The following is a 26,920-nucleotide window of genomic DNA, read 5'->3' on the forward strand; positions in this document are numbered from 1 at the left end:
CGTAGTGTTATTATTTATAATGTAAATAAACATGTTTTTTAACACTACAACCAGAATGGCATCGTTGCAATTTCGGCAATGCTACTTACACTTACACTTTGAAATATTTATGACATTTGACTTAGGCCAACATATCTGTCAATGTCAAACGCCAAACGTCACTGAAGCTTGCAAACAGCATTTGGTGCCGCAGGGCTGACATGAGTTAAAAGACTTGTCATTGTCAAATGTCACTTGTCAAGTGCTTGAAAATTATTTCAACATTTATTTATTAAAATACTGACATAAATGGCAACCACGCGTTTTCCGTAAAACTTTCAAAATATTTTCTTAATTTTTTCACACCAGAGTGATTCACGTGTTGATTCACCTTCTTCCTTGTTTTCCTTGTGTATTGTCGTTTTCCCCCTCAAGGTGCTAATGGGGTCCGATTATTTAAACCATGGCGGCCACTGATCAACCATCAGTCAGTTATCATCAGCAAAATGGTAAGTACAAACAACCATAACTACCACGCATGCTCACAACCCATTGGCTAGCAGTGCCATCTATGTTTTTTTTTTTAATTATTATTATTTTTGACAGTCAAAAGTGATTTTAACGTGCCTTTTGGTGCTCTCTCTCATGAGTTTGGTACTCGCCAAACCGGCTGAGACCTCCTCCGAGAACCCCACCACTGAGCAATCGGAAGTAGATGAGACCTCAGAGGTCGTGAGGGTGAAGAGAAACGTTTCCTTCAATGGCAGGCCCTTTTTGACCATGGTTTTCGGATAAAAGTGCTATATTTAAGTTAATTTGTAGTTTTAGTCAATAAATATATATATATTTTTAATTTTTTGTATTTATTTATACCTCTATCCACCCTTAAGGCCCCTAGGAGGGAGAGTTCTTTAAGGGGCCTTTGACAATTGACAGATCAGCCTACTTGAAAAAAATTGAGCGATTTTTATCAAGTAGGGGGGTTGGATAGGGTCACGTGGCTTCTCCCCCACTGGACACGTGACCCCGTGACGTCATTCGTCTTCAACATACACCATAAAAGACGTCGTTTATTTGTTTGTTGATTAGAAGGTTGACATTTAAAGACACCCCGCAATTTATATAACGTCGGTAGTGAACCCCTTGGGGGGAGGGGACAGGACAGTGGCGGCACATCGCTGAATTCCCTTCAAAAAATATGTTTTATTTCCCCCTTTAAGTACACATGAAAAATCGTCATTAATTCAGTGATTTGGTTGAAGAGAGATAGCGTTAGGCCGAAAGCAACGCGTAAGACAAAGACAGTTTGTTGTCCAGAACGTGTGCGCATGAGCAAAGGCCTCGTAGCGGTCGAGTATTTCCGGTTATTAAGGTTCAAGTAAACTTTTGAATCGAACAACTTTTTGAATTTTTTAGGCAATTTTTGGACCAAAACCTAAAAAATACAAATAACTTCTTTATTATTGGTTTTTCAAAAAAAATTATGGAATACTTTTTGATTAGTATTTACAAGGAGCATCAATTGCAATAATCAAAAAAATTAAATTTTCCATAGATTTTGAGAAAATTGCCCATTTTAGATTTTAGGTTTTTTAGGATTTTCTCCCACTGTATGGTAAATAAAATTAATATTTATTTTTTTTCAGATTCCTTTTTTAATTCCAAGCAACTTTTATTTGAACAATTTTTTTCTTGAACGCATAAATTTTCTGTAAAAAATTAAAATATGTAATTTTGAAAACTTTCATGCCTAATAACCATATAAAAAATACAATTCTGTTTAATAATTTTTCCTGGCTTTCCTAATAGAAGTACAAACTTTTATCAATAGACTTTTTTTATTGCTTTTTCAAGCCTAAAATCTAGCAACAAGAATTTTTTGAATCGGTCACCTTTTTGATATTTTTAATTTTCCAGGCAATTTTTGGACCAAAACCTAAAAAATGCAAATAACTTCTTTATTATTGGTTTTTCAAAAAAAATTATAGAATACTTTTAGATTGTTATTTACAGGGAGCATCAACTGCAAAAATCAAAAAAATTAAAATTTCTATAGATTTTGAGAAAATTGCCAATTTTAGATTTTAGGTTTTTTACGATTTTCTCCCACTGTATAGTAAATAAAATTAATATTTATTTTTTCGTAGATTCCTTTTTTCATTCCAAGTAACTTTTATTTAAACCGTTTTTCTCTTAAACGCATACATTTTCGGTAAAAAATTAAAATGTGATTTTTTGAAAATTCAGCCCTATAATAAAAAATCCAATATTTTAAAATAATTTTTCCTAACTTTCCTAAGGGAAATAAAAATTTTTGTCATAAGACTTTTTTTAATGTTTTTTAAAGCCTAAAATGCAGCAACAAGAATTTTTTGAATCGGTCACCTTTTTGAATTTTTTTATTTTCTAGGCAATTTTTGGACCAAAACCTAAAAAATGCAAATAACTTCTTTATTATTGGTTTTTCAACAAAAATTATAGAATACTTTTTGATTGGTATTTACAGGGAGCATTAACTGCAATAATCAAAAAAATTAAATTTTCCATAGATTTTGAGAAAATTGCCCATTTTAGATTTTAGGTTTTTTACGATTTTCTCCCACTGTATGGTAAATAAAATTAATATTTATTTTTTTGCAGATTCCTTTTTTAATTTCAAGCAACTTTTATTTAAACAATTTTTTTCTTCAACGCATATATTTTCTGTAAAAAATTAAAATATGATTTTTTAAAAATTTTCATGCCTATAACCCTATAAAAAATACAATTCTGTTTAATAATTTTTCCTGGCTTTCCTAATAGAAGTACAAACTTTTATCAATAGACTTTTTTTATTGCTTTTTCAAGCCTAAAATCTAGCAACAAGAATTTTTTGAATCGGTCACCTTTTTGATATTTTTAATTTTCCAGGCAATTTTTGGACCAAAACCTAAAAAATGCAAATAACTTCTTTATTATTGGTTTTTCAAAAAAAATTATAGAATACTTTTAGATTGTTATTTACAGGGAGCATCAACTGCAAAAATCAAAAAAATTAAAATTTCTATAGATTTTGAGAAAATTGCCAATTTTAGATTTTAGGTTTTTTACGATTTTCTCCCACTGTATAGTAAATAAAATTAATATTTATTTTTTCGTAGATTCCTTTTTTCATTCCAAGTAACTTTTATTTAAACCGTTTTTCTCTTAAACGCATACATTTTCGGTAAAAAATTAAAATGTGATTTTTTGAAAATTCAGCCCTATAATAAAAAATCCAATATTTTAAAATAATTTTTCCTAACTTTCCTAAGGGAAATAAAAATTTTTGTCATAAGACTTTTTTTAATGTTTTTTAAAGCCTAAAATGCAGCAACAAGAATTTTTTGAATCGGTCACCTTTTTGAATTTTTTTATTTTCTAGGCAATTTTTGGACCAAAACCTAAAAAATGCAAATAACTTCTTTATTATTGGTTTTTCAAAAAAAATTATAGAATACTTTTTGATTGGTATTTACAGGGAGCATTAACTGCAATAATCAAAAAAATTAAATTTTCCATAGATTTTGAGAAAATTGCCCATTTTAGATTTTAGGTTTTTTACGATTTTCTCCCACTGTATGGTAAATAAAATTAATATTTATTTTTTTGCAGATTCCTTTTTTAATTTCAAGCAACTTTTATTTAAACAATTTTTTTCTTCAACGCATATATTTTCTGTAAAAAATTAAAATATGATTTTTTAAAAATTTTCATGCCTATAACCCTATAAAAAATACAATTCTGTTTAATAATTTTTCCTGGCTTTCCTAATAGAAGTACAAACTTTTGTCATTAGACTTTTTTTATTGTTTTTTTAAGCCTAAAATGTGGCAACAAGAATTTTTTAAATCGGTCACCTTTTTGAATTTTTTCAATTTTCTGGGCAGTTTTTGGACCAAAACCTAAAAAATGCAAATAACTTCTTTATCATTGGTTTTTCAAAAAAAATTATAGAATACTTTTTGATTGGTTTTTACAGGGAGCATCAACTGCAAAAATCAAAAAAATTAAAATTTCCATAGATTTTGAGAAAATTGCCAATTTTAGATTTTAGGTTTTTACGATTTTCTGCCACTGTATGGTAAATAAAATTAATATTTATTTTTTTTCAGATTCCTTTTTTAATTCCAAGCAACTTTTATTTGAACAATTTTTTTCTTGAACGCATACATTTTCTGTAAAAAATTAAAATATGTAATTTTGAAAATTTTCATGCCTAATAACCATATAAAAAATACAATTCGGTTTAATAATTTTTCCTGGCTTTCCTAATAGAAGTACAAACTTTTGTCATTAGACTTTTTTTATTGTTTTTTTAAGCCTAAAATGTGGCAACAAGAATTTTTTGAATCGGTCACCTTTTTGATTTTTTTCAATTTTCTGGGCAATTTTTGGACCAAAACCTAAAAAATGCCAATATCTTCTTTATTATTGGTTTTTCAAAAAAAATTATAGAATACTTTTAGATTGTTATTTACAGGGAGCATCAACTGCAAAAATCAAAAAAATTAAAATTTCCATAGATTTTAAGAAAATTGCCAATTTTAGATTTTAGGTTTTTTACGATTTTCTCCCACTGTATGGTAAATAAAATGAATATTAATTTTTTTCCAGATTCGTTTTTTAATTCCAAGCAACTTTTATTTGAACAATTTTTTTCTTAAACGCATACATTTTCTGTAAAAAATTAAAATTTGATTTTTCGAACTTTCATGGCTATAAAAAATCCAATTTTTTTAAATAATTTTTCCTAAGTTTCCTAAGGAAAATAAAAACTTTTGTCATTAGACTTTTTTTATTGTTTTTTCAAGTCTAAAATGTGACAACAAGAATTTTTTGAATCGGTCACCTTTTTGAATTTTTCTAATTTTCTGGGCAGTTTGTGGACTAAAACCTAAAAAATGCCAATATCTTCTTTATTATTGATTTTTAAAAAAAAATTATAGAATACTTTTTGATTTATATTTGCAAGGAGCATCGATTGCATAAATTTAAAAAAAAAATATATAATTAATTTAAATCTGCCTTCTGGAAAGAATTTTCATCTTATGTAGGAAACTTCATATTTTTCAAAATGTTTGTAGTTTCTTTATGCCGCCATTTAGTGCCGTTCGTATTCTACAAAAAAAAAACCATAAAACCCCTTTTTTACTTTTTCAATACGTTTAAAAATAACGGAGATGCAAGGGGGGGTCCCAAAATCCAAAATTTTCATAATCACTCTGTAGATTGAAAACTATGACAGCTGTCAAGTTTTTGACAATGGCATGTGTCATTCTATCTCCTCTATCTCCCATAGCAACCGAGATAACCTACAAAGGTATCCAGACTTGGACACCCTCACTCTAATCCCCCAATCTTTCAAGGACCTGCTGCTCTACACCACTGGACACAGAACAAAAAAAAAAAACGCGCATGCGTCTTAAAAAAAAAGACGCGCGCCGCCCCTACCCCCCCCCCCACCACCACCGGCGTCGTCGTCAGCTGGCTAGCCGCCCCATCGTCAGCAGTCAGTCGTCTACGTAAACGCGTCGCGACGCCCCACGCCGCCGCCCCCCCCTCCCCTCGCGTTCAAAGGCTGCCATGGCAGTCGCAGCAGTGCCGCCCCACATGTAATGTATTCGTTGCAACACGGTGTGAACCTTTCCAGACGGGCTTGTAGGCACCTGCACCCCCTCCTCGTTTATTGCGCGTTAGTGCTGGTGGTGGCGGTGGGGACCCACGTGGTACCGCCCGATCATGCCTCGGACTCCTCGCAGGTGCTCAAACCGCCCCCGGACACCAGGGGCGCCTACGAGCGCGCCTACGACATCAACAGTTTGGCCAGGGGTAACTTGATCCCTACACCACCACTACCACCACCACCACGGCCTACTGTTAATCGGGTGAATGAGGTGCCTACGGTGGAACCGACGCGGTTCCCGGAGGTGCTCGGAGGTGCCGGTGAGGTGCAGAAGGAGGAGAAGAAGGTGGAGAGGTACCCGGTGATCTCGGTGTCGTTTCATCGCGTAGAGACGCCGTTCATCATCGGGTTGTGGATCTTCTGTGCCAGTTTGGCGAAGATCGGTGAGTGATCAGTGATTTCCGCCACGTTACTTTTCCATAATGGGGCCACGGGTCTGGATGAGCAGTTTTTCAGCCTCAGTAGATGATCCAGATTTGCTCCTCACCTTCAGCACTCCTTGAAGGCTTCATTAAATCATATACCAGTAGAATCTGGAAGCGAGCAAACGAATATCTCACAGGCTCCTCCTCTCGTATGGCTGAATGCACTCACTGAACTTGAAATGCTCGTACAGGCAATTGAGCTCTTCTATAAAATGGATAAATGCACTTATTTCAAGAATAGGTTTTTTGCACTGGAGTAGTGGAGTTATGCACTCAGCTATCTGCAAACAAATTTCAAAAATATTCCAGGTAGCTCAGTTAAAGCTGCTTTATAATATGGTTCAGTGCACTGGAAAAGTTCCAGGCAGTTTGTATTGAATCCTGCTCTTCCATTTGTGATATGGTTAAATGCATCCAACTGTCTGGAAGCGTTGAAATATTTATCCTAACAGAGCCTTTTTCCCGATGCATTTTTAAATGCACTCATGTATCCTGGAAAATTGAAATATTCTTCCAGGCAGCTCAATGGCTCCATTTGTCTCTGTGATATGGTTAAATGAACTTAAATGGAACATTGAGAAACCTGTTTTTCTTTATTATCTCAAGTTAAATGGTTAAATGCACTCAACTGATTAGAACAAATTAAAAAAATCTTCGAAGCACTTGAGTAGAACTCTTCTACTTGTCTTCTCTCTCTCTCTTGCATGGAATAAATAAAATCGTACAGGCATTTGAGTTAATCAATTTTACTCTGTTTTCTATCTCTATCATGTGGTCAAATGCACTCAACAAAGACAGGAATAAATAAACAAAGATTCTTCCATTCAATTGAATGACTCGGTCGTGTGGTTGAATGCACTCAAATGCCTGGGATCAAAAAAAAAAATTCTGTTATCTGTCTCTTTCTTTTTCAGATGGTTAAATGCACTCAAGTGACTTTAATAGATAAAAAAAACTTTTTCAGACATTTGATCTAGAGATTCTTACTCTCTCTCTCTCTCTTGCTCTTCTATGTTGTCGAATGCACTCAATTACTTGGAATTAAAACAATTAATTCAGGCAGTTGAACTCTCTCATATCTCTCTCTTTCTTTTTCAGATGGTTAAATGCACTCAAGTGTCATAATAGATAAAAAAACTCTTTCAGAGAGTTGATCTAGAGATTCTTACTCTCTCTCTCTCTCTCTGTTGCACTCAAATGCCTGGTAAATGAACTGAGCTGCATTTTCTTACTCTCTCTCTTTCAGATGGTTAAATGTACTCAAAAGTGCATGCAATAGTTCAGTTTTACTCTGTTCTTTCTCTCTGTCATGTGGTTGCATGCACTCAACTTGTCAGCAAGAAAAAAATTCTTTCAAGCTATTGAATTGAACTCTCTATCTCTGTCTTTCAAATCATTAAATGCACTTAAGTGCCTGGAATAAATAAAGAAAAATTCCATGCAGTTCAGTTATACTTTCTTACTCTGTTTTATGTCTTTGTCTGTGGTTGAATGCACTCAACTGTCCTTATAACAAATTTATCGAGACCTTTTTTCCTTTTCTCTCCTATGTACGGTTAAATGCACTCACATATCCTGAAAAATTGAATAATTTTTTTCAAGCAGTTCAATGGGTGCCACCTACTCCATTTTTTCTCTGTGATATGGATAAACGTATTGAACTCCTGAGAGGCATTTCCTTTCCCTAATATATGGTTTAATGCACTCAACTGCCTGGAATAAATAAAAAAAAGGTTCTTCCATGCAAATGAATTGAGTTGCATTTTCTCACTCTCTCTCTCTAAAATGGTTAAATGCACTCAAGTGCCTGGAAGAAATATAGTAAAAATTTAGTCAGTTAGGTAATTTACAGTTTCTCACTCTCTTTTCTCTTTCTGTTTGTGATGTGGTCAAATGCACTCAATTGCCCAAAACCTTTCGGAAAATTGTTCTTTCAGAAAATGGAACCCTATTTTCTCTTAAATGGTTAAATGCACTCAATTGTTTATCAGTCAGTTGAGTGAAAGGTCCTTACTATATTTTCTCTCCCTTTATCACGTGATCAAATGTATTCAAAAGTCTGGGAGAAATAAAAATGTTCTTACAGGCAGTTACTAATATTTCTCTCTTTCTATCATATGGTCAAACGCACTATACTGCTTGGAAGAGGTAAGATAGACTCTTCTACTCTGTTTTCTTTCTCTATCTTGTGGTTGGATGCGTTTAATATAAATGAGAAAAGTCTTGATTGCTGCTACTCACTGGTGAGTTGAGAGGTGAACTACCCCCCCTCCCCAAGGTCATTGGCCGTCGTCTAGACAGAGTAAACACGATTTAATATGCATAATTCGTTGGAACAAAAGAGAGGTCACATTGTTATTGCCGGTTTTGGGGGTTCAAGTGGGAAAAGTTCGCGGCAAATTGGCCCTAAAATCCACTTTGAAGTTGGAGATGTGACAACGTGCTGCTGCACCCCCCCCCCCTCCCCCCCCCTCGAGGTCAGGGGGAGGAAAAATCGATTTTCCCAACAGATCCCTCCCCCACCACGTGAAGATTTCCGTGTTTAAACAGTAAAAGTGTTTGACGAGGGCCGCATAGGCCGGATTTTCCCGTTAGCTGATTAAAATGCGCTTGTATGGATAAACGAACGTACGGATTTAAGCACTTTTCGTTTTATTGATTTGCCGTCCGGGGGTATTGAAGTAAAAAGATGAAAAATGGATATTTTTATTAGTTCCAAGCGGTAGAGTGCATTTAACCATCAAGAGAGAGAGAGAGAGAGAGAGACCATTTTCAAAAACTCATAACTTCTTTTCTAATTAATTTTTATTTATAAAACTGGTGATGAAGCCTATTGACCACTATGTTGAGTGCATTTGACCACATGGCAAAGTGAGACAAACTCCTGGACGAACCGCCTGGAAATTGTCTTTTATTGATTGATTTGCATTGAGTGCATTTAGCCACCTGAGAGAGAGAAAAAAGAATTGAATTGCCTGAAAGAATTTTTTGTTGATTCCAGGCAGTTGAGAGCACTCGATCACAAGACAGAGAGAGAGAGAGAGAGAAAAGAACGTGAGAACCTTTGACCTGCATTTTTTTAATTAAATTTATTCTAGGCACTTGAGTGCATTTAACCATCTGAGAGAGAAAAAGAAAAAAAGTGAGAAACTTCAATTCGATGGCCTGGAATTTTTTTGTTAAATTTATTCCGGTACTTGAGTGCATTTAACCTTCTGAAAGAGAGTGAGAAAGAGAGTTCAATTCAATTTCCTGATAAAGTCTTTTATTTTTTCTACCAAGCAAATGAGTGCGTTAAACCATATGATAAAAAGAGAAAACAAAGTAAAATTGTCAAACCTACCTGCCTGATATTTTTTAAAACGAATTCCAGAAACTTGAGTGCATTTAACCATCTGAGAGAGAGAGAAAATAGAGTTCAATTCAATTGCCTCGTATAGATAGAATTTTTTATTTTTTATACCAAGCAGTTGAGTGCATTCAACCACATGATAGAGAGTAAAAGTGTATAGCTAACAGAGAGCAAAGAAAGTGAGATGGAATGAAGGTCAACGAGTGCATTGAACCATTTGACAGAGAGAGGCAGAAAAGAAAACTTTGACTTGGTGACCTAAAATTGAGAGAGCAAGAAAGAAAAAAGGGTTCACACACTTGAATACATTTAACCATTTGAGAGAGAGAGGGAGAGAGAGAGAGAGAAAGGAAATGAGAAAACTCTAACTCAGCTGCCTCGATTTTTAAAATATTTATTCCCAGTACTTGAGTGCATTTAACCATCTGAGAGAAAAAGAGAGAGAGCGAGGAAGGAGAGTTCTATTCAATTGCCTGATGTAATCTTTTATTATTTATATGAAGTCATTGGGTGCATTCAACCATATGATAGAGAGAGAGAAAACAGAGTTAAACTGCCTGGAATTTTTTTAAATTTTATTTCAGCACTTCAGTGCATTTAACGATCTGAGAGAGAGAGAGAGAGAGAGTCATTGAAAAGGAAGATGCTTGGAACAATATTTTTACTTATTCCAGACAGTTGAGTGCATTTAATCATTTAAGAGAAAGAGAGAAAGAGAAAGAGAGGAAGGAGAGTTCTATTCAATTGCCTGATATAATCTTTTATTCTTTATATGAAGCAATTGAGTGCATTTAACCATATGATAGAGAGAGAGAAAATAGAGTAAAACTGCCTGGAATTTTTAAAAAATTTATTTAGACACTTGAGTGCATTTAATCATTTAAGAGAAAGAGAGACAGAGTACTAAAGTACAAGTCATTTACCTAGAAGGATTTTTTTTGTTAATTCTAGGTAATTGAATGCATTTAACCCTCTATGAGAGAGAGAGAGAGAGAGAGTAAGAAAAACCTCCACTCAACTGCCTGGAATTATTTTTCATTTATTTCAGGCACTTGGATGCATTTAGTTATGAGAGAGAAAGAGAGGGAAAGAGCACCACCCAAGTGCCTGAAGGAGTTTTTTATTTATTTTAGGCAGATGAGTGCATTTAATCATCTGAGAGAAAGAGAAATAGAGTAACCGAACTCATTTGCCTGGAAGGACCTTTTATTTAATTACAGGGAATTGAATGCATTTAACCCTCTACGAGAGAGAGAAAGAGAGAGTAAGAAAAACTTCCACTCAACTGCCTGGAATTATTTTTCATTTATTTCAGGCCCTTGGGTGCATTTACTTATGTGAGAGAAAGAGAGGGAAAGAGCACCACGCAATTGCCTGAAGGAGTTCTTTATTTATTCTAGGCAGATGAGTGCATTTAATCATCTGAGAGAAAGAGAAATAGAGTAACCGAACTCATTCGCCTGGAAGGATCTTTTTATTTAATTACATGCATTTAACCCTCTATGAGAGAGAGAAAGTAAGAAAAACTTCCACTCAACTGCCTGGAATTATTTTTCATTTATTTCAGGCACTTCAGTGTAACTCATTTAAGAGAAAGAGAGATAGAGGGAGCTCAATTCAATAGCCTGGACGACTCTTTTTTTTAATTCCAGTGCATTGAATGTTAGAGAGAGAGAGAGAGAAAAAAGTGAAGAATATATATAATCTACTATATTGAGCCTTATATGCGAATCTATGTTTAACGGTTCAATTTAACCGATCATGCGCACTCCACTGGTGTTAGCCTTTGCTACATTCAGTATAATTAAAGGAGCTCAGACCAGACATCTTACAGTGGAAAAACTCATCAACGCGCATGCCTGATATTACGATCAGTGAACATCAATCAACAAGAACCTTTCAGACATGCGCAGATCGTTCAATTCCACTGTCAGATACACCTATCTCTCTCTATATTAGTGTTCACTATCAGGTTTTTATGTAAATGAGATCAGCCTTTTTTTCCAGGGTTCCACATGGCTCCGAAGCTGAGCGCGATGTTTCCCGAGTCCTGTCTCCTGATCTTCGTGGGCGTGGCCATAGGCGTGGTCCTGGTGCACATCACTGACTCTGTGCACATGTCTCCACTAACCCCGGACACCTTTTTCCTCTATATGTTGCCTCCGATCATCCTGGACGCTGGATACTTCATGCCCAACCGATTGTTCTTCGACCATCTTGGTACCATCCTACTCTTCGCTGTTATCGGGACTATTTCCAACACGTTACTCATAGGTGAGATTATAATTATTTAAAGGAATGTAATAAAACACCACATAGAATTGGATGGATAAAATAAACTCTTCTGAAAAATCACTGTTTTTTGTCCATATTATCCATTCTAATAACGCTGTTTTTATACTAAATATGTATCTATAAAGTTATTTAAAATTTAAATAAACAGTGTTTTTAAATTAAATATTGAATATACATTTTGTGCAAAATCATTGATTTTTATCAACACAATCATTGCCCCCCCACCCACCCCGCATATTTGCCCAGTAAGAAATTCTTGTGAAAAATCATTGTTTTTCATTAATAATATCCAATCTAAGAGCACTGTTTTTGTATTAAATATTTGTTAATATACATATATATAATTATATCAGATTTAAATAAACAAACTGTGTTTTTATATTAGATATTAATGACGAAACAAGCTGTTATTAATGCGTATTATTTTGAAAAACAAAGATTTTTGAAAACAATTTCTTACTGATAAGCTGTGTGGGGTGGGTGGGGGGGCAAGGGTAGGATTAATGAAAAACGAGTTTTTTGCAGAAAATTATAAGTGATGAAAAAATCTATAGTTTTTGTATCAATACTTTTCTCATATAACCTTAAGGTTTTCGAGTAAAACGTGAGAAAACCCCAATGGTATCATCCTACGCTTTGCTGTCATCGGGACTATTTTCAATACGTTACTTATAGGTGAAACTATAATTACTAAAAAATCATTTAGTTTTTAAACTCAATTACTACACCTCAAATATTTGATGAAATTCTTCTTAAAAATCACTGTTTTTCGTCCATATTGTCCATTGTAATAACGCTGTTTTTGTACTAAATATTTATATATAAAATTATATCAAATTTAAATAAACAGTGTTACTAAATTAACTATTGAATATATATTTTGTGCAAAATCATTGTTTTTCATCAACACAACCCTTACCCCACCCCCCACCCACCCCAAACATTTGCCAGTAAAAAATTTTTTTGAAAAATCACTGTTTTTCATTCATAATATCCAATATAATAGCACTGCTTTTGCATTAAATATTTATTAATATACATGTATATAATTATTCAAATTTAAATAAACAAACTGTGTTATTAGATTATATATTAATGACAAAACAAGCTGTTATTAATGCGTATTATTTTGGAAACGAATGATTTTTGAAAACCATTTCTTACTAGTAAGTTGTGTGGGGTGGGTGGGGGGGCAAGGGTAAGGTTAATGAAAAATGTTTTTTTTGCAGAAAATAATTGCCTCAAATATTCGATGAAATTATTCTGAAAAATCACTGTTGTTCGTCCATATTATCCGATCTAATAACGCTGTTTTTATACTAAATATGTATCTATAAAATTACTTCAAATTTAAATAACCAGTGTTACTAAATTAAATATTTAATATATATTTTGTGCAAAATCATTATTTTTCATCAACACAATCCTTACCCCCCCCCCAACCCGCATATTTGCCCAGTAAAAAATTCTTTTGAAAAATTACTGTTTTTCATTCATAAAATCCGATCTAAGAGCACTGTTTTTGTATTAAATATTTATTAATATACATATATATAATTATATTAAGTTTAAATAAACTGTGTTATTACGTTAGATATTAACGACGAAACCAGTTGTTATTCATGCGTATTATTTTGGAAAACAGTGATTTTTTGAAAACAATTTCTTACTGGTAAGTTGTGTGGGGTGGGTGGGGGGGTAAGGGTAGGTTTATTGAAAAACGTTTTTTTCGCAGAAAATAATTGCCTGAGAAAAAAATGTTTTTTAACAAAATTATAAGTGATAAAAAAATCTATAGAATATAAAGTTACATCAAATTTAAATAAACAGTATTATTAAATTAAATATTGAATATATATTTTCTGCAAAATCATTGTTTTTCATTAACAAACCCTTGCCCCCCCACCCACCCCACACAACTTACCAGTAAGAAATTCTTTTGAAAAATCACCGTTTTTCATTCATAATATCCAATATAATAGCATTGTTTTTGCATTAAATATTTATTAATATACATATATATAATTATATCAAATTTAAATAAACAAATTGTGTTATTACGTTAGATCTTAATGATGAAATCAGCTGTTATTCATGCGTATTATTTTGGAAAAGAATGATTTTTGAATACAATTTTTTACTGGTTAATTGTGTGGGGTGGGTGGGGGGCTAAGGGTAGGGTAAATGAAAAACGTTTTTCTTTGCAGAAAATAATTGCCTTAAATATTTGATGAAATTAATCACTGTTTTTCGCCCATATTATCCATTATAATAACGCTGTTTTTATATTAAATATGTGTCTATAAAATCATTTAAAATTTAAATAACCAGTGTTACTAAATTAAATATTGAATATATATTTTCTGCAAAAACTTTGTTTTTTATTAACACAACCCTTACCCCCCCACCCACCCCACACAACTTACCAGTAAGAAATTCTTTTGAAAAATCATTGTTTTTCATTAATAATATCCAATCTAAGAGCACTGTTTTTGTATTAAATATTTGTTAATATACATATATATAATTATATCAAATTTAAATAAACAAACTGTTGTATTAGATTAGAAACTAATAACGAAACCAGCTGTTATTCATGCGTGTTATTTTGGAAAACAATGATTTTCAAAAACAATTTCTTACTGGTAAATTGTGTGGGGTGGGCGGGGGGGTAAGGTAGGGTTAATGAAAAACGTTTTTTTTTTTGCAGAAAATGATTGCCTGAGAAAAAATGCTTTTTAAGAAAATTATAGGTGACAAAAAAATCTATAATTTTCTCAGATGCAAAATTTAATTGTACTTGACTGTCGGTTATTTATTTTTTAATTAAAGACTACTTAAGTTAGAAAATTGAAATTTTCTGAAGGGATGGTCGATGGCACTGCCTATAAGCCCTAAAAGTTTCGTACTGATAGACCTCATCAGTCAAAATTTATTTAAGTCCAAACAGCAAACCGATGCAGTATTTATTATACTTGACTGTCAATTACTTATTTTTTAATTAAAAACTACTTGAGCTAGGGAGTTAAAATTTTCTGGGGAATTGATCTATTAGACTGCCTATAGGTTCTAAAATTTTCGTACATATAGGCCTTGTCAGTAAAAATGTATAAAAATCCAAACATCAAACCGATGCAAAATTTAATTGTATTTGACCGTCAGTTATTTATTTTTTAATTAAAAACTACTTGAATTTAAAAATTGAGATTTTCTGAAAAGATGCACTGAGGTACTGCCTATAAGCCCTAAAAGGTTCACACTGATAGACCTCATAAGTGATTTAAAAATCAAATTAATTATTTGCTTGATTCTATGAAATTTGGATCGAAATTGAAAGTTTCGCTCGGCTTAAGCCCAGAAGGAACAATTTTTTTAAGTCAATTTTTTGGCAATAAGGTGGTATTACATCAAACATAAAACGACAACATTTGCAAGCAAATTTTTATAGACAAGCAATAAGAAAAAAATTCATAATGCATTTGGCAGCTGATTACCTACACTCCTAACAAAATGAGATGATCGATGTCTGCTAGTGGCACCTTATTCCAAGCAACTCGTACTTCGTGAATAAGCTATGCCAGGTATCCTCCCCATTACATCCCACCCACATGTTCGATGGGATTTAAATCCGGCGAACGGGGTGGCCACTGCAAAACACCAGCGCCTGCTTCTTAAAGAAAATCCGTAGTATAACGAACAATATGGGGTAGCACACTAAATAGTCCACAAACTCTATCGGCGCAGCATAAAAATTGACTTACGTCCCCTCTCACATTGCAGGCGCCTCCCTGTGGGCTGTAGGCCTGACCGGGCTGTTCTCCTGCGACACGCCCCTCCTCGACATGTTCCTGTTCGGCTCCCTGATATCAGCCGTAGACCCGGTCGCCGTCCTCGCCGTATTCGAGGAGATCCAGGTGAACGAGATCCTGTACATCGTCGTCTTCGGGGAATCCCTGCTGAACGACGCGGTCACGGTCGTCCTGTATCACCTGTTCGAGTCGTACACCGAGATGGGCCTGCGCAACATCGTGCCGTACGACCTCGTGTCCGGCTTCCTGAACTTCCTGGTGGTCGCCATCGGCGGCACCGTCATCGGGGTGATCTGGGGCTTCGCCACCGCCCTCGTGACCCGTTTCACCAACGAAGTGCGCGTGATCGAACCGATCTTCATCTTCGTCATGGCCTACTTGGCTTATTTGAACGCCGAGGTGTTTCACATGTCCGGCATTTTGGCGTAAGTACCGTCATGCGCAGTGGCGCTCTTTATTATGCGTATTTTATACTAAAATAAGACCATTTTCTTATGATTTATGTGGTATTATCAAATGTAATTTATTATTACACTCTTTATGGCTAGTATGGCTTGGTTGGTATACTTGGCTCTTTGATACTTTGTGTCTAGCCACTGATAGAGAGAGAAAAGAAGAGAGTGAACTGATAGAGAGGGAAAATTTCTTCTAGGGGAATTTGAGTGTGCTTAACTATCTCTCAAAGACAAAAAGGATTCAACTACCGGGAAATTTCTTGATTTCCTCCAAACAGTTGAATGAATTTATTTATCTAATAAAGACAAAAGAAGTTAACAGGCTTTCAGCCCACTGTGTGAAAGAATTTTTGAATTTCTTCCAGGCAGTTGATTACAAACGAATGACAAGTTACCATTGAAGTACCTGAAAGAAGATAGAGACTGAATAAAAAGACGTGGAAGACAGAGAGACGAGAAGGTAAAAAAAGGCTCTGATTTAACTGCCTGGAAGAATTCCTCTAGTATATACACAGGAATACTGGTTTGCTTAAGTAAACCCTAGACATGACATACAAAAAGCTGGATAAAAAAAATTCTAGTGCACGGATTTCCTATTTTTTTCTGTATAAGCAACAGAACACTCCAAGGTAACTTATAAAATAAAAATCAAGAAGATACGAGCTCTAGAAGTGCAGTTATATATCAAGTTACCCAAGAGTACCAGTTTTCTCAAGTAAACACTAGACATGCCTTCACAGAAAATTGAATAAAATAATTTCTAGTACACGGATCTCCCTAATTTTTTCTATATAAACAAGAGAATACTCCAACGGAACTTTTAAAATAAAAATCAAGGAGATATGAGTACTAGAAGTGGAGTTATGCATCAATTTAGCCAAGAGTACTAGTTGGCTTAAGTAAACACTGACATGGCATTTAAGAAATTGGATAAAAAAAATTCTAGTTTAAGGATTTTCTGGATTTAATTAATATTAATAAGAAAACACTTAAAGGAAACTTTTCAGATAAAAATTAAGCAATTATGATTACTAGAAGTGGAGTTACATACCATGTTACCTAAAAAGTAAGTGAATACTAGTTTTCTCAAGCAAACACTAGACATGCCTTCACAGAAAATTGAATAAAATAATTTCTAGTGCACGGATCTCCCTAATTTTTCCTATATAAGCAACATAATACTCCAACGGAACTTTTAAAATAAAAATCAAGGAGATATGAGTACTAGAAGTGGAGTTATGTACCAAGTTACCCAAAAGCACTAATTTACTTAGGTAAACTTTAGACATGCCTTGACAAAAAGTTGAATAAAAAAGTGCCTAGTGTATGGATTTTTTTAATTTTTTCTATATAAGCAACAAAACACTCCAAAGTAACTTATAAAATATAAACCGAGACGATATAAGTACTAGAAGTGGAGTTATGAACCAATTTACCCAAGAGTCTGGTTTGCTTAAGTAAACACGAGATATGGCGTACAAGAAATTGGATAAAACAAAATCTAGTCAATGTATTTTCTGGATTTTATTAAAATAAGTCAGAAAACACTTAAAGGAAACTTTTCAGATAAAAATCAAGCAAATATGATCATTAAAAGTGGAGTTACGTATGAAGTTACCCAAGAAATAAGTTTTCCCAAGTAAACACTAGACATGCCTTGACAAAAAGTTAGATCATAAAGTTTCTAGTGTATGGATTTCCCTAATTTTTTCTACGTAAGTAACAGAATACTACAGAAAAATTCTAAAACAAAAACCAAGGCGATATGAGCACTAGAAGTGGAGTTACATGCGAAGTTACCTAAGAAGTAAGTGATTACTAGTTTTCTCAAGTAAACACTAGACATGCCTTAACAGAAAATTGAATAAAATAATTTCTAGTGCACAGATCTCCCTAATTTTTATTATATAAGCAACAGAACACTCCAAGATAACTTTTAAGATAAAAATTAAGGCGATATGATTACTAGAAGCGGAGTTATATACCAGTTAACCAGGAGCACTAGTTTGCTTAAGAAAACATTAGACATGCCTTGACAAAAAGTTGGATCATAAAGTTTCTAGTGTATGGATTTCCCTAATTTTTTCTACGTAAGCAACAGAACACTGCAGGAAAATTTTAAAATAAAAATCAAGGCGATATGAGCACCAGAAGTGGAGTTATGTATCAATTTACCTAAGAGTACTGGTTTTAATTTAACAAACATGCCTTAACAGAAAGTTGGATAAAAGACTATTTAGTGCATGGATTTCCTTAATTTTTTCTATATAAATAACCGAACAGTCGAACATCTGTTTTCTCTCAACAGATTCAAAAATAGCGGTGCTGCAGCCTCACCCAATAAAAAATGCGCCTATGAAGAAGAAGATAATGGATAGGGAAATCAATAGAGAACAATTGGAACATTTTGCCCAAATAAGGAAAACTGCTGTTTTGATTGTTCTAAGGCATTCGATAATGTTAGCCACACCCCTTTGCCACCAATTTTTAGTTTCATAGGGTATTTTTTTGAACAGCCCTAGAAAGTAGGGTTAGGGTGCACTAAACCATCTCAAAGGGAGAAAAGGAAATAATAGATGGTTCGAAGAATATTTTAATTTTTCCAGGGAGTTTAGTGCGTCAGCACCACTCTTTATTAATGCGCATTAGGGTGTAAAATTCCACTCATTATGCGCAACTGTCATATCATACCCCCACCACTACATTCATGTAGCTGTTATAAATGAAATCGTCCAAATAATAGAAACTAAAGCAGTGCGCACCGGAAGGAGGGAGTCGACTCGTTCTGCGCAGCTTGTGCACGTTCTCATTTAACTGTCTTAGGAGGATTTGCGCATCCGATGCAACATTATGGGCATTTAACCATCTGAGAGACTTCTACTCAACTGCCTGGAAGAGCCTCTTTTTTTCTCTTCAATTGAAATTGATTGAAATCACATGGCCGAGAGAGAAGAGAAGACAGGCTGGAACTCGCCATATTACCCCCTCCTCCCAGCAACTTTTCTCTTCATAATTCAGCCGCTTCAGTTTAATGGCGCATGCGTCTCAGGCTACTAATTCGAAAATTTGAATTTATCAGCTGTTTTTGCAAGAGTTGGGGTTGAAGCGTTGTTGTCACATTTCGATACACGTGAAAACACGTGGAGAAGTTTGACATTGAACGGAATTTAGGTCGGGATATCGACCAAACGCGAGCGAACACGCGATCCCTTGTATAAATGCATAAATCCAATAACTTGAATGGTTCTGCATACAAAACCGATTAATCATGTTAATGCGATTCTTCCCTCACTCCTTCCCTCCCCATCCAATCCACTGAAAAAAAGAAAGAAGGATGTATTCACGGACAAAACGTTTTATTCGGATTTAATTAAACGACAGTGGCGGATCCGGGATTTTTCCATAATACGAGGGTTGAGGGGGGAGGGGGTCTCCTCCGTCCCCGCTTACGTAAGACTCGTTGAGATTTATGAAACAATTACGACTTAAGTGCTTTTCTTTGTCTCATATAAAAGTTAAATGAGGCGCGTGCAAATATCCACACCGTTCGTACAGAGATTCATTATGTTTTATTCTACATAATTCGTTACGTCAAACCTGGTTGACACTCTTGACATTGACAGATCTAACCGGTTGATCGCTCGAACACGACTGACGTCACTATGGATCATTTTAATACGCCACTTTGGTAAATAGCAAAAAATCAAGTAACTAACCCTTGGATGCCTTTTTCATGTCGTCTATCCAATTTCCTTAAAACGAGCCCACTGGACTGAACTGTCTCCTCCACTGACACTCTTGACATTGACACATTTAACCTGTAAATTGCGTGGACGCTCAAAGATCTTTCAAGCTGTCATACGTCATTTGTAAACGTCAAATAATGACGTCACAATGGGTCCTTTTATTACGTCATTGTAGTAAATTGATAAATGATGCATAATCAAGTCAAAATATTCTTCCAGGCAGTCGCATTGGAGCTGTCAGTTTATTCTATCTCTCTCTGTCTTACTAGTAATTTCTCTCTCTTTCTTTCTCTCTCTCTGTTTCTGTTATATGGACGATTTAATTATTGTGACGTGGCATCTTATGTCAGCTGTAATAATAAAGTGGTGGGGGGTGAACAACAGGGCGACATGCGCAGAATAAGTGAGAGAATGAATGTGCGACTGAGATGGAAATAGACTGGTATCCTCTGTGTAAAAATTATTAAAATATTAAGAATAATAGAACTAATTTTTCGATCGGGCTGCACTTGGAATAAAGAGATGTATGATGCATCTTTTTTTTCTCTCTCTGACATGGATGAGTGCACTCAACTGCGTGGAAAAAATTAAAATATTTATTCAGGTAGCCGAGTTGTAGCTGCCACTCTCTCTTCTTTCTTTGTCATGAAGAACCCCATATTTTTCACCCAAAAATAGTCAATTTTTTCAAAAATCTTCCATAACTCTTTTATTTTTTGATTTACGACTAAATGTTATTCTTAATGATTTGTTCTATTTTTTAATAGGAATTTAATGCTAAAAGAAAAATTTCCATATTCCCAATAGTTTTTGAGAAAATAAAGGAAAACTGTTTAGAGGTTTTTCCCAGTTTTCTGAAAAACTATTAGACCTAGAAATCATTTTTCTATTGCATCTCATGCGCATTAATATTCTAAACAACTTTTATTTAAGCAATTTTTCTCTTCGTCCAATAGTTTTCCAGAAAAAAAATAAAAACTAAATAGGTACCCCTTACAACTTTTTGCCGACGACTTTTTTGGGAAAATTGCGTATAACTTTTTTATGGTACATTTTTCAAAAATGTTTTATAGGACTTTTTTTTAAGCTTTTTTGGTAATTAATCCATTTACTAGAAAAAATCTAATTTAAAAAAAAAAAAAATTTTTTCATTTTTTTACCCAAAAATTTTCTGATTTTTCAAAAATCTTCCATAACTCTTTTATTTTTTGATTTACGACTAAATGTTATTCTTAATGATTTGTTCTATTTTTTATTTAAAATTTAATGCTAAAAGAAAATTTTCTATATTCGCAATAGTTTTCGAGGAAATGAAGGAAAACTGTTTAGAGGTTTTTCTCAGTTTTCTGAAAAAATATTGGACCTAAAAATTATTTTTCTATTGCATCTTATGTGCATTAATATTCTAAACAACTTTTATTTAAACAATTTTTCTCTCCGTCCAATAGTTTTCCAGAAAAAAAATAAAAACTAAAATTATGAACAATTTCCCATAGGTACCCCTTACAACTTTTTGCCGACGACTTTTTTGGGAAAATTGCGTATAACTTTTCTATGCTACTTTTTTTAAAAATGTTTTATAGGACTTTTTTCAAGCTTTTTTGGTAATTAATCCATTTACTAAAAAAACTCTAATTTAAAAAAAAAAAATTTTTTTCATTTTTTACCCAAAAATTTTCTGATTTTTCAAAAATCTTCCATAACTCTTTTTATTTTTTGATTTACGACAAAATGTTATTCTTAATAATTTGTACTATTTTTTATTTGGAATTTAATGCTAAAAGAAAATTTTCCATATTCCCAATAGTTTTCGAGAAAATGAAGGAAAACTGTTTAGAGGTTTTTCCCAGTTTTCTGAAAAACTATTGGACCTAGAAATTATTTTTCTAATGCATTTTATGTGCATTGATATTCTAAACAACTTTTATTAAAACAATTTTTCTCTCCATCTAACAGTTTTCTAAAAAAAAAATAAAAACTAAAATTATGAACATTTTCCCATAGGTACCCCTTACGATTTTTTGCGGACGACTTTTTTGGGAAAATTGCGTATAACTTTTATATGGTACATTTTTCAAAAATATTTTATAGGACTTTTTTTAAGCTTTTTTGGTAATTAATCTATTTATTAAAAAAAATCTAATTTAAAAAAAAAAAAAATTTTATTTATTTTTTACCCAAAAATTTTCTGATTTTTCAAAAATCTTCCATAACTCTTTTATTTTTTGATTTACGACAAAATGTTATTCCTAATAATTTGTACTATTTTTTATTTTGAATTTAATGCTAAAAGAAAATTTTCCATATTTCCAATAGTTTTCGAGAAAATGAAGGAAAACTGTTTAGAGGTTTTTTCCAGTTTTCTGAAAAACTATTACACCTAGAAATTATTTTTCTATTGCATCTCATGCGCATTGATATTCTAAACAACTTTTATTAAAACAATTTTTCTCTCCATCCAATAGTTTTCCAGAAAAAAAATAAAAACTAAAATTATGAACATTTTCCCATAGGTACCCCTCACGATTTTTTGCGAATGATTTTTTTGGGAAAATTGCGTATTTAACTTTTTTATGGTACTGTCTTGAATAAATAAGGAAAGACTCTTCGAAGCATTTAAGTCAGACTCTCTTACTCACTCCTTTACTCATCTTCTCTCTTTTTCTTTCTCAGGGGATCAGATGCACTCAACTGTCTGGAATTAAAAAAAAATTCTTCCAGGTAGTTGAGTTCTTATAATGATCTACTCTTAATCATCTTTTCTCTCTCTCTTTCATATGGTTGAAAGCACTCAACTGTCTGGAATAAATAAGGAAAGACTCTGCGAAGCATTTGAGTCAGACTCTCTTACTCACTCCTTCATTCATCTTCTTTCTTTTTCTTTCTCAGGTGGTTAAATGCACTCAACTGCCTGGAATAAATAAGGAAAGGCTCTTCGAACCATTTGAGTTCGACTCTCTTACTCACTCCTTTACTCTTCTTCTCTTTCTTTTAGTCTCAGGTGGTTAAATGCACCCAACTGCCTGGAATAAATAAAAAAATTATTATAGGAGGTTGGGTTGGACTCTCTTCCTTTTTTCCTCCGTGTTTTATGGTCAAATGCATTCTTTGAGTAAAAGAAAGGTTTGTGCGAGACAATTGAGTTATTTTTCTCTCTCTCTCCCTCTCTCTCAGAAGGTTGAACTTGTTTAAGTGCTTCAAGAAATGAAAAAAAAATCCCGGCAGTTGAGTTACACTCCTTGCTCTCATATGGTTACATGCACTCACCACCAACTGAGTGAGTTTAACCAAAAACTATAGATTCTGAGCTTCAATTTTTCCAAACGATGCAATTTTACTCGCTATCTCTCTTGTCTATACGCGTCTCCCATAAAAAAAAAAAACCGCATGCTCGTTTCTTGCACACCTGCTGCGCGACACGAGCTGCGCCCAAAACCCGTTTACGGATAATTACGTTGCAGGATCACCTTCTGCGGCATCACGATGAAGAACTACGTGGAGTCGAACATCTCGCACAAGTCGCACACGACGATAAAATACGCGATGAAGATGCTGAGCAGCTCCTCGGAAACGATCATCTTCATGTTCCTGGGCGTGGCGACGGTCAACAAGAACCACGACTGGAACACCTGGTTCGTCCTGTTGACCATCCTGTTCTGCTCCCTGTACAGGGTCATCGGTAAGTGAGCTGAGCCGCGGCGAGGCGAGGTGAGCCAAAGTCACGTGGTTTCAGGTGTGATAGTCTTGACGGCCATCGCGAACCGGTTCCGCCTCCATCAGCTGAGCAAAGTGGAGAAGTTCGTGATGTCTTACGGGGGTTTGAGGGGCGCGGTCGCTTTCGCCCTCGTGCTCCTCATCGACCCGAAAATTGTCCCGCTACAGCCGATGTTCATGACCACCACCATCGCCGTCGTCTACTTCACCGTGTTCTTTCAAGTGAGTTGCGCCTTTTCTATTTTTTACTCGTGATATCTGCCACGGCTGTTAAGACAAAAACCACACGTCTGTGTTGGTTTTTGGTACTAATAGTGAGACCTGTGACTTTATTAAGGCGCGACATTTGAATTTTTTAAACCTAACTGCGCATACGTTCGAGCGCCATCTTGGTTCCCACAACTGTCAACGAACCGCGTTTATTAATTAAAGAAACTACAAAATCTTCATCTCTAAGACGTTTGACAGTTGACAGTTTATGCCAATTGTGGCTTTATTAAGGCGCGAAATTAATTTAATTTTTTAATTCGAACTGCGAGTATATCGTAACGCCATCTTTGTTTCAGCAGTTGCTTTATTAATTAATTAATAATAATAATCTACTAGGGAATCACCATTAAGCCCCTGGTGAAGATCCTGAACGTCAAAACAGCGGAGAAGCGCAAGCCCACCATGAACGAGAGGATACACGAGAGAGTAAGTCCTTTAACATAACAAGGATTTATTGAAAGAAATTATTCTTTAGTTGATGGACCACGCTATGGCCGCCATAGAGGACATCGTGGGCCAACACGGCAACTACCACATCCGCGACAGGTTTAAACGGTTCGACAACAAATTCATCAGGCCGTACCTGCTGCGCAACCACCAGGGCGCAGAGCCGAAGATCCTCGAAACGTACTCGAAGTTGGCGATGCGCGACGCGATGGAGTACATGCGCCGTAACGCGTCGACGATAGGCAACATCTCGAACACGGAGAGCATGTCCGCCATCTTTCGGAACTACACGCCGACGGGTAACCTTAACGGAAGGTGCGCCCAAAAATTGTTAAACTGGTAAACACTAACCCGAAATCAGTTAAAGTTATGGTTTGTTTGTTTTATTTAGTGCGTTTTGTTTTTTGTCGTAAGGGTATGCGAGGACGGTGTCGGACGCCTTCGAGAAGTCTAGGGAGTGCGCATGTGCGTGGCCTCCTTCTCTCTTCTTCTTGGGGTCAGTTGTATAGAAGTAGCAAGGGCCTGGTTGGTCTTTCCTGAGAACTGAATAGAGGGTCATCTCAGTTTTCTAGAAAAGTGTCGAATGCCTTCGAGAAGTCTAGGGAGCGCGCATGTGCGTGGCCTCCTTCTCTCTTCTTTTTGGGGTCACTTGTGCAGAAGTAGCAAGGACCTGGTTGCTCTTTCCTGAGGGATGAATAGGGTCGAATGCCTTCAAAAAGTCAAGAGAGCCCCTCGTTTTAACATTTTTGGAAGATAGTGTCGAACGCCTTCGTGGAGTCAAATGATCAGGGAACATCAACGTGCATGTTCTTGTCCTTCTCTCTCCTTCTTGGTGGTTGGTCTTTCCTGAAAGATGAATAGAGTCAACTCAGTTTAGTAGTGTCGAACGCCTTCGAAAGATCAAGAGATCCGGGGATATCAACGATCCATGCCCACCTTCTCTCTTCTTCTTAGTGTCCATGGTGCACAAATAACTTTGACCCAGTTGGTCTTTCCTGAGGGATAAGTCCTTGGGTATGGATCTGCAACTGGAAGCCATCAATTCCCTCTTGTTAGAAAGAGATGGTCAGGGTAGGCAGAAGACGCTCTCCTTTTTTATCTTGTGACGTTCGATCCAAAGGATGAGGCGTAAATAAATTTTGCTCTTTCAGGCAGTTGAGTTGGAGTCTCTGTCATATGGCTGAATGCACTCTATTACCTGGAATACATAAGAAAAGGCTCTTCCAAGCATATGATTAGACGCTCCATCTCACTTCTCTTCTCTCTTTTAGGTGGATACATGCACTCTATTGTCTGAAATAAATAAAATAGTGTTCCAAGCAGTTAAAGTGTAGGATCTTTTCACTCTTCTTAATCTCCTTGTCATATGGTTGAATGCATTCAAGTGTCTAATAAAAAAAACTCTTCCGAGCATTTGATTTAGGGTCTCTTCACCTTCTCCCTCTCTCTCTCTCCCATTTTCAGATGGTTAAATGTACTCAACTGCTTGGAATAAATAAAAGAATATTCCAGGCAGTTGAACTGAAGTACCTTATTCAGTCTTCTTAATCTCTTTCTCATGTGGCTGAATGCACTCAAGAGTCTGAAAAAAAAAATACTTCCAAGTATTTGATTTAGGGTCTCTTACTCACTCTCTTCCCTTTCTCCCTCTCTCTCTCTCTCTCTCTCTCCCACTTTCATATGGTTAAATGTACTCAACTGCCTGAAATAAATAGAAGAATATTCCAGGCAGTTGAATTGAAGAGCCTTATTCACTCTTCTTAATCTCTTTCTCATGTGGTTGAATGCACTCAAGGGCCTGAAAAAAAATCTTTCCAAGCATTTGATTTAGGGTTTCTTACTCACTCTTCCCTTTCTCCCTTTCTCTCTCTCCCACTTTTAGATGGTTAAATGTACTCAACTGCCTGGAATAAATAGAAAAATATTCCAGGCAGTTGAATTGCAATACCTTATTCACTCTTCTTAATCTCTTTCTCATGTGGCTGAATGCACTCAAGAGCCTGAAAAAAAAAATAAAAAAGCTCTTCCAGGCATTTGAATTAGAGACTCTTACTCACTCTACTTAATCCTCTTGTCGTATGGTTGAATGCACTCAAATGCCTGAAAAAAAATGCCTCCAAGCATTTAAATTAGACTACTCTAGAATACTCTTACTCACCCTTCTCCTCCTCTCCCTCTTTCTCTTTCAGATGGTTAAATGCACTCAACTGCTTGAAATAAATAAGAAAAATATTCCAGTCAATTGAGTTGAACTCTCTCTCCCCCTCTCTCTGTCAGATGGCTAAATGCACTGAAATGCTTGAAAAAATAAACTCTTCCAATCATTGGAATTATGGTCAGATGGTTAAATGCACTCAACTGCCTGGAATAAATAAAACATTCTTCTAGGCAGTTAAGTTGGAGTCTTCTACATACCCTTTTCTCTCTCTCTTTCATATGGGGCACTCAAGGGCCTGAAAAAAACGACTCTTCTCCCCCTCTCTCTCTCTCAGGTGCATGAAATAAATAAAAAAATATTCCAGGAAGTTAAGTCGGCCTCTTTTATTCGCTCTTCTCTATCTCTCTCTGTCATATGGTTAGGTGCACCGCACTCTTTGGAATAATTAAAAAAAGGCACTTCCAATCATTTGGATTAGAGTCTTCTATTTACTCTTTTCTCTTTCTCTCTGAGATGGTTAAATGCACCTAACTGCTTGGAAAAATGAGAAAAAAACTTTTCCAGTC

At 35.0% G+C, this 26,920-nt stretch overlaps 1 protein-coding gene and 1 long non-coding RNA gene across 7 annotated transcripts in view; both read left to right on the forward strand.

Annotated features, from left to right (window-relative positions):
- The first annotated feature begins 44 nt into the window (after nucleotides 1-44).
- LOC126747224 (uncharacterized) lies at nucleotides 45-832 on the forward strand. Its single transcript, XR_007664124.1, has 2 exons — nucleotides 45-488; nucleotides 586-832. It is a non-coding gene; the product is annotated as an uncharacterized LOC126747224 (long non-coding RNA).
- Nucleotides 833-5,500: 4,668 nt separating this feature from the next.
- LOC126747356 (Na(+)/H(+) exchanger protein 2) overlaps nucleotides 5,501-26,920 on the forward strand; it is a 47,012-nt gene continuing 25,592 nt past the window's right edge. For 2 of the 6 annotated variants that reach the window (XR_007664169.1, XM_050455928.1), the window contains exons 1-7: nucleotides 5,501-6,066; nucleotides 11,468-11,734; nucleotides 15,536-15,989; nucleotides 23,227-23,444; nucleotides 23,499-23,701; nucleotides 24,086-24,175; nucleotides 24,225-24,535. Coding sequence is in view for 5 of the 6 variants with exons in the window: in XM_050455928.1 (XP_050311885.1) it covers nucleotides 5,616-6,066; nucleotides 11,468-11,734; nucleotides 15,536-15,989; nucleotides 23,227-23,444; nucleotides 23,499-23,701; nucleotides 24,086-24,175; nucleotides 24,225-24,535 (1,994 nt within the window). In the remaining variant the exon portion in view is untranslated. The remainder of the gene's footprint in view (nucleotides 6,067-11,467; nucleotides 11,735-15,535; nucleotides 15,990-23,226; nucleotides 23,445-23,498; nucleotides 23,702-24,085; nucleotides 24,176-24,224; nucleotides 24,536-26,920) is intronic. The other 4 variants (XM_050455932.1, XM_050455931.1, XM_050455929.1 and 1 more) reach the window with 2 other exon arrangements.

Source organism: Anthonomus grandis, chromosome 19, assembly GCF_022605725.1.
Source record: "Anthonomus grandis grandis chromosome 19, icAntGran1.3, whole genome shotgun sequence".
Classification (NCBI taxonomy): Eukaryota; Metazoa; Arthropoda; class Insecta; order Coleoptera; family Curculionidae; genus Anthonomus; species Anthonomus grandis.